At 38.5% G+C, this 8,422-nt stretch overlaps 1 protein-coding gene across 1 annotated transcript; it reads left to right on the top strand.

The window, feature by feature from the left end:
* The first annotated feature begins 209 nt into the window (after window positions 1-209).
* Window positions 210-7,732, top strand: prss16 (serine protease 16). Its single transcript, XM_075474492.1, has 13 exons — window positions 210-346; window positions 961-1,136; window positions 1,659-1,758; window positions 2,167-2,296; window positions 2,960-3,083; window positions 3,811-3,888; window positions 4,055-4,102; window positions 4,195-4,314; window positions 5,401-5,565; window positions 5,764-5,905; window positions 6,000-6,179; window positions 6,325-6,479; window positions 7,472-7,732. Exons 1-13 carry the CDS (start codon window positions 274-276, stop codon window positions 7,547-7,549), a joined length of 1,569 nt encoding a protein of 522 aa, XP_075330607.1. The 5' UTR covers window positions 210-273; the 3' UTR covers window positions 7,550-7,732.
* Window positions 7,733-8,422: the final 690 nt, after the last annotated feature.

Raw genomic sequence — 8,422 nt, 5'->3', positions numbered from 1 at the left:
GGTCTTGTAACTCAACCACCCCAAAAAAAGCTTTGACTATGCAAAAATGTGTAATTACATCACCAAGCTGATGCTCTATTCTGCTGAGCGGTTTTATACATTTTCTCTTTCAACACAATCGCATGCAGTTCTCATGAGGTGTAAAATGCACATAACAAGTGCTGACAGTCCAGTGCAGCCCCTTCCAGGAACTATATAAGAAGTGGCAAAGTGTTGAGATCCTCTTGAATCCTACACACCAGATATGCATCAAGCTTGATTTGAAGTATCCTGATGCAGTTAAAGATGCTTTTCTCTGCAGCCTCCTGCCTCCTACCTGTGCTTCTTCTGACCTTTGTTGATTCTGGTGAGTTTGTAATGCTGTAATGGATTCAATGCCTTCATTTTTTTTATTTTATTTTATACAGTCTTGAAATTAATCATGTGAAATCCTGATAAGATTCACAATTTAAAAAAGATACACTACATCATTCATGATGGGACATATTGACAACTTTTCTGCCACTTCTCTTTTTGGTCCTAGTCTGGATATGATCCGAGCACACTGTACTTGTTTGGAAGTCTAGTTATTTTTGCAGCTGTCAGTGTGAAGCTAAAATAAATATCAAAACAGATGCTGGTGGTGACAATGAGGCTCTTGGGAAATTATTGTCAGACTGTTCTTGAAATAAATTTATTTTGTCAGAAGAATTGCTGAATTTCTCATATCAGTGACACAAGCATAAACTTTAATGACATCCGTATGTATAAACAAGCTGGATCTCCTCTGCTTTGGTATTGCCAGTGACAGGTTTAAGGCCTCATCACACAGGACTTTGTAATGGTATGCCATTAGCTTACACAAATGTTAGGTTTAGCTCATACAAACCAATCAAATTTGACATCTGTTGCATTATCTGTGTCACAACTTTTCACTTTTCGGTCTATTCCCTGTTTTTTTTGTTTCTTTCATACCTGCAGGACGCATTCTGAGCACAATCAAGGAGCGTTTGCGTGACTACCAGCTGCAGAAAAACAAGCAGGTTCTCCTGACTCTCATAGCCAGTGGTCATCAGCCTCTCCAACATGTGAAGGAGGCCTGGATTCATCAGCCTATGGACCATTTCAACCGACAGAAGGTTAACACCTTCCCTCAGGTAGAGAAAGATTAAACCATATTACATACAATGATGTGAAAAAGTTAGTACATTGGTCTGGTTATCCCAGACTACATCCCACAGACACTGTTGCCTTTTTTGAGAAGAGCAAACATTTGCTCCTCGACAGCCACAATATAAATTAAATCAGTAGATGTAATTTCCTTTTGTGGGACAACTAAGTCCGCCCTTGGCCTCAAGCTAATATTTCCCCGTGCAGTACAAATACAAGTAGGTCCTGTTGTTTGTAAAGCACCAAATAAGATCTGATCATGTTTTATTTCAGAGGATTGTTGTAATCTCAGTGAAAGTGATAAAGCAATCTGAGACAGGGTGACAAAGTCTCATGACAACATTAAGCTCAATCTGCAGCTTCACTTGGCTCTCAAAGCCAATTCAAGCAGAAAATTTACCAATTTATCCACTGCAGTTTAAATGAAGCATCACTCACAGTAATATTCTAAATGTTCTTCTTGTTTAGTTGCATTTACCTTTTTCTAAGTGCATGTGTTTGCATTGCAGAAGTTCTTTGTGAACGAGGCTTACTGGCAGCGACCTGATGGTCCAGTGTTTCTCTTCATTGGTGGTGAAGGGCCCATCTTTAAGTTTGATGTTCTGGCAGGTACCTCGGGATATCTTCACCTTTCTACAATTTAAAAAATGCAAATGATTCTCACTCACTACCATTAGCTTTTAGACCCCTGATCAGAACCACTCAACATCACAATTCAACCGCATGTTGTAAGAGGGTGACATCACTGTTCCAAGATGGGTTACTGTGGTAACCAAGATAATGGAAGCACTTGTTGCAGAAGTTGTGTGTGTGCATCCTAACATGATGTTATCAGTGGGGAGAATTTGAACCCAAACCATGAGAATTTCACAACCACATAGTTTTGTTTTGTCTACATCTTTTAAAACATTACATCTGCATTTGCACTCAAGATGGCTTTTCCTATTCTGCTTTTTGAGAGTGCTGTTCGTCATATATTAAGACTTGCTTTTATCAGCTTTAAACATGCTTACCCAGGTCATCACGTCGACATGGCTAAGGAGCACGGGGCTCTGCTACTGGCAGTGGAGCATCGTTTCTATGGTGACAGCATCAACCCTGATGGCCTAAAAACGGAGAACCTGGCAGATCTGAGCAGCCAGCAGGCGTTAGTATTAGTTGTCCACGTGTGTGTGTGTGTGTGCACATTTATGTCTTTCACCCTACATTTCTCCTTTCTTGCTCTAAATTTTCATTAGATATATCACTCTTTCCAGTTCCTTTGTATTAATTGTACTTGTTTATGTTTACTTGCATATTGTACAAGTGCTTTTCTGTAATAATGTCTGAGTATTAAGTTTGCCTCCAGAATCTTTTTTTTTTTTTTTTTTTTTTAAAACTTGCTGCACAATAAGGACATCTCCCAATCCACCACGCTTAGGTCTGAACACAAATTGCAGTCATGGAGCTATTGGTACTTCACGCAACATTTAAAAATAGATCAAATGAAACTCAGAATACTTTACGTCCCAGGAAAACCAGGAACATTTTCCAGGACAGTCAGTCAAAATTAATTGCATTCTCCTTTAATCAGGACAGGTGTCAGCCTTCTTACACATGCAAATCTGTGCCTCCTGCTGTCTCTCTCTTTCATCCACTCTCATTAAATTTCTCTGTCAAGGCAAGCATGGGACAGCCTGTGTTTTTGCCTGTCCTTTCTAAGTACACCTTTTGCCTTCTATCGCAGCATCAACATTTGTTTCTATCCTTTTACATGTATCCCCAGATGTGTGTATACTAAACATGTATGTTCCATTCCCTTTTGGGTCAGGCTCGCAGACTTGGCTGTATTCCACCAGTACATTTGCCAGAGCTTCAATCTAAGCCACAGGAACACCTGGATCAGCTTCGGAGGATCTTACTCTGGAGCTTTATCTGCCTGGTTTAGAGGAAAGGTGTGGGATGAGGCTCATATACCTAAAAGTTGCAGAAATTTTCAGACACTGTTTCACAAATAGATTGTAATCCCACAGAAGTCAGTAAGATTTTTAGGAATGAATTTATCCCAAAACATTCATTTCAAAATTCTTACTGGACACTTTGGTTTTAATTTTCACTTTGCCTGCACTCATGGCTTTCATATGAATATAGCTTGGTCCATCAACTGCAGGAAAACAAGATGTTTAGCCATTGTATTGTTAATAATGGCTCGGGCAGGATGCCTATTGTACAGATTTGGTATTTTCAGGAAATTCCATGAAAAGACCAAAACTAAAAACATATTAATCAGCCAGTTTCATAGCACATTGTCTGCTATCATTTTTCCCTTTTTAACTAGAAGCTTTTTAGCACATGTTAAGTTTAACCAAAGTAGATTACATATCTCTCAGGATATTACATTTGTCAGTAGGATTAGTTTGTTGTTAGTCCCAAACCTCTGCTGGGATTGTCTGACGATAACATTTTCAAAGGAGTAACAGAATTTTTCTCGAACAATGCTCCTTTCATGTGTTTCACCTTTGACATTGCTTTTTGAAGATACCATATATATGTTTTCTTTCCCACCTCACTGTTGGGAAAATAGCCCATACGATAGACATGACATGAATACAACATGTTGTACATGATTGAATTATTTGTTTATGAATTTTCTTACTCCACTCTCCTTGCCTTCATGTGCAGTTTCCCAGTCTGGTGTATGGAGCTGTGGCCTCCTCTGCTCCAGTCAAGGCAAAGCTGGACTTTTCTGCATACAACAATGTAAACTCTCCATGGTCATAAATGTAGCAAGTCTTTGTCAATCTTTAAACCAACATTTGGCTTTACCTTATTGTGCTTAGTTGTGCCTGCTGCATCGCATACAGAACTGTCACTTGGTACTAATTAGTCTCCTCCTCCCACACTTCTGCCGTTCTCTCTGTTACAGGTTGTTGGTTTGAGTCTGAAGGACGAGGCAGTTGGTGGCTCAGAGAAGGTGTGAAGACTGCCACCTGTCATAAAAAAATGTCTGAAAACTTCCTCTCTGTCACTTCTTGTGTTAAATTCAGACTCATTCTCCTCCTGCAGTGTCTGGCAAAAGTGCGGGAAGCGTTTTCTGCTGTGGAAGCAGCACTGATGGGTGGAAACTCCAGCCAGGTGGCCAGGGACTTCAGCTGCTGTCAGATACCCAAAAATCTTGATGATCAGGTGATGGATTTGGTTGTTATGCTTTAAGAAGACTTGTTCTTTGGTTGAAGAAAGGAGAACACCTTTTTTTTTTTTTTTTTATTAAACTTTCCCTGAACTAGTTAACACTACATATATATTTTTTTTTATAGATGTGTGAAGAATAAACTGAATGCACCCAATAGACAGTGAACAGTTTTTCCCATGATTAACAAGGCAAATTTGTGCTTTCAGCCACATTTTTCAGACATGTTCTCACAACTGAGATTGATTACCACTTCATCAACAACTATTATCTCCCAAATGTGTATCATTTAAAACTAGATATAATTTAGCATAACTAACACTAAAGTTGAAAATGTAAATATATTTTTCTATAGCCTACTGTTGTTACATTCAGTTTAGTCACATTCACAATTTTTATTTCTTGCAGGAAAACTGACTTTCTAATTGATAACCTGTTATTTTAGCTTATTTATTTCAACAGATTATCTTTAAACTACGGCTATATAAACCAATATTTAGTGTCTTATTGCTGAGCTACTCTTTTAGTTTTCTTACATGCATACATTGGCTTTAGCCAACAGTGGCACTGTTTATATTACACTGAACTTACCATTTATCTATTACTTGTAACTATTCTAATCATTTACAATCAGCTAACATATTAACTAACCATATCCTTTTGGCTAAATGTAAACCATACTATAATGCTTCCCCAGTTAGCTTACCATTTGCCCTAACTGTGTGTTTATTAATTTAGTTGTCTTTTTAAACCATTGTACATTACTCTTATTTGGTTTTAGCTAATTCAATTATGTAGGTTACTCTTTTTTTTACTCTATGCAAATGCACATTTAGCCAACTGCTTTGAACCAGCTGTTTTTCCCTTAGTTTGAGCTATTATGTTTATTCATTGTAGCGAATTGATCTATTAATTAGTGTGTCCATTACTTTTAAATTTGAACCATGTACACTTTTATTTATATAGTCAATGCTTTAATGTGCTTTTACACCCAATTGTCTTCATGCTTCATCCACCATTGTAACACATAGTAAATCCTCCTTGATGAAGCATAACTCTCTGACTGAACTTCTTTACTCTAGATTGAGCTAGTGCAAAACTTGGCCGGTATCGTGATGGGGACAGTGCAGTATAATGAAGAGGGCGTGCTCATGTCTATTAAGGACCTCTGTGGTGTTATGACCAATACAAGCGAGAAGTATGAGCAACACATGGAGGCCTACGACCGCCTTGTGAAACTCTCACAGGTATGCAACCTTTCAATTCATCTTCTTTTTTGATGCTCTGATATCACCACCAGATGTCACCACAAACCCATTTTCACACATTCCTCACAGGGCTTGTTGCCACTCGATGACAAAGTGCAGCTTTTGTGACACCATTTTAATGAAGAGATGTGCGGCTCTCAGGCCAGCTTACAATGTTTTACTTGTAAATCTGTGCAGATTTACCACTCCACCACTGAGGAACACTGTCTGGACATCTCTCACGAGAAAACATTGAAAGATCTGATGGACACATCTCTCCACTCCGGCAGAAGAGTTGAGAGACAGTGGACCTATCAGACCTGCACTGAGTTTGGCTTCTGTACAACACACACACACACATACACAGCAATACATGTATAGTCAGCATCATTATGTCTGTGTGCTGAACCTCCTTCTTGTATCTGTGCATGTAGACCAGACTTGTGAGGACACCACTTGTCCATTCTCTGGGATGTCAACCCTGCAGGCTCAGACTCAGCTTTGTGCCATGGTTTTTGGTATTTCCCAGCATTCTCTGGCTGCACGCATTGCCTTCACAAACAGTTACTATGGAGGGGACAACCCAAATACACACAGGGTCCTTTATGTCAATGGTGAGTTCCTTTACTGGAGAAAGGAAAAATGATAAACCACAGCAAGTGACTGATACCACAGTAACACAGGATTAGTGATGTGAGACGGGGCATAATCATCATATATATATATATATATATAATTTTAAATTTTTCCCATCAACAGGAGGAATTGACCCATGGAAGGAGCTTTCGGTGATTCAGGGCAGGAGTGGGGAAGGAGATGAGGCTCAGACAGTTTTTATTAAAGACACTGCACACTGTGCTGATATGTCGAGCGGAAGAGTCGGAGAGCGCCACTCACTATGGAAAGCGAGACAGGTATAGACACCTCACTAAAATTTGTTTCTACACTGCCCCATTAAAGGATATGTTCACATCTTTCTACATCCAGCTGCAATTTCCAGTGTGTACTTTTGGTTACAATATCTTCCCACTCATGAACTGGATTTGAGGATATGGTGTGCCCTACTAATATAATTTTAATGCAATGGATGAGGACAAGTATGCGCTATTCCTGCTTACTTAAAGAAAATGCATTTTAAAGCTAAGCCACTGCTAAAGTGAGTATTTTACACTTTTTTCTTTTTTTTTAATATATGATCATCCACAGTGGATCAGCAAGGATACAGACTAATTGGAAAATGAATCACTTGTTTAGACTTCAGGCTGACTGTAAACTGTAGAAAGAATTTTAAAACATCTCAAATTTATGAAAGAGGTTTCAAGCACACAAATGACACGTTTTGCCTGAACACAACATCTTCCAATTAGGTATTGCACTGTTTAATCATTTAGAAAAATAAAAAATGATCAGACGAAATAACATTTTGTTTTGCACAAGCCTAGTATTATAAACAACAATGCAGTTGTGGCATCTGACGAATCTTGAAACCAATATCAGCAACAGCTGGATGTTGGAAAACATTCAGGTACAGAACAATCACATTTTTATACATTGATATCACAAGGCAGATGGATGATCTCTGTGTAGAAAAGCAGAATTATGAGTAACTATACTTGAATAATGTGATCCTATTGATTCCAAATTGTAGTGCAGGTATTATTAGTTATGTTAGTTGTAGTATACACACGACTTACAGCAACATCTGTTCAAATCAGACCAATAAATAATCATAAATCCCTTAAACTCCTTGACATTCTGAATCATACACCTCAGTAATCCCACAATAAAACCAACCTTTAAAGCCAAATATTAGCAAAAATACTGTTGCATCATAAAATAAATGAAAGGGTATTGTGTATCTCTCGAGATTTTAGCCACATTGTTAACTCATCTTCCCACCTCTCAGGAGATTGAAAAACATGTTGCCAGCTGGTTGAGGACTGCAGCCCTGGAGAAGTTGGAAGAAAAATCAGCCCGACTCTGATCAGGTCACGTTAAAACCTGATCAGCTCTTATCACCACCAACTGAAACTGATAATGACTTGGAAATAATCTGGCCTGTTTGGTCGGATCTGCTTTGCTTCATGCTCCTCTTCTTGTCCTCCATTTCCTCTTGTTCTACCACTATAGAACTGCAGTTTATTTGCTTGTTTGGTTTGATTTTGAAAGATACTTTTGTACATTCTATTCAGCTTTACTGATATATCATGTTTGAGTTTTTTTTTTTTTTTTTTTTAAGTTTGCCCTAATTGAGTATTAGATGGTTTTGCTCTTTTAGAGAGGGTTATAACCCTGCTTGTCTGCTTCCAACTCTCCAACTTGTTGTTTTTTTTTTTTCTTTTTACTTTTTTCTTTGGTGCTGATAAAATGTCATCCTTAGTATGTAGTTTGTGTTTACAATATTCATCAGTTGTCAGTACCTTGTCTTGTCACTAGGGTATGATGTTGCCACAGGGGCAGGGAATTTGTCCTTTTAAACACCACATATCAAAGAGTGCTTGATCTGCTGTTTCTGATTAAATACCGTAAGCCTGTTTATTGATTATTGTTCTTGGATTTCTCTCCATTTTTGTATAGCTTTTTGAAAATATTTAGAACGATTGAGTGGTGTCAGAGTCTGTGTATATTTGATGTAGTTTTATTTGTAACAATAAAATAAATCATGAAGATACGGTGTGTGTTTGAGAAAGGTGAGAGAGCTCCAGTTGTCCCAGGGCCATCTGTTTTTGTGTGTGTGCCCTTGTGTGTATATGTGTGTGCGTGAACCTCTCTGTAGGGGGGTCAAAAGTGGGAGGTCATGACCCTGCTGACCCCATGGGAGTGGAGATCATCAATCAACTGGAGGCTGGACAGAACA

This window comes from Odontesthes bonariensis, chromosome 9 (assembly GCF_027942865.1).
Source record: "Odontesthes bonariensis isolate fOdoBon6 chromosome 9, fOdoBon6.hap1, whole genome shotgun sequence".
Classification (NCBI taxonomy): domain Eukaryota; kingdom Metazoa; phylum Chordata; class Actinopteri; order Atheriniformes; family Atherinopsidae; genus Odontesthes; species Odontesthes bonariensis.
Note: the sequence above shows the minus strand (reverse complement) of the source record. Positions and strands in the feature narration are given on the sequence as shown.

What these genes read in the sequence shown, in the direction of transcription:
- prss16 (XM_075474492.1), top strand. Translation starts at nt 274, where the DNA reads ATGCAGTTAAAGATGCTTTTCTCTGCAGCCTCCTGCCTCCTACCTGTG. An exon ending in CAGTTGGTGGCTCAGAGAAG is followed by an intron (nt 4,103 to 4,194) that starts GTGTGAAGACTG and finishes CTCCTCCTGCAG; the next exon opens with TGTCTGGCAAAAGTGCGGGA. An exon ending in CAGGGTCCTTTATGTCAATG is followed by an intron (nt 6,180 to 6,324) that starts GTGAGTTCCTTT and finishes TCCCATCAACAG; the next exon opens with GAGGAATTGACCCATGGAAG.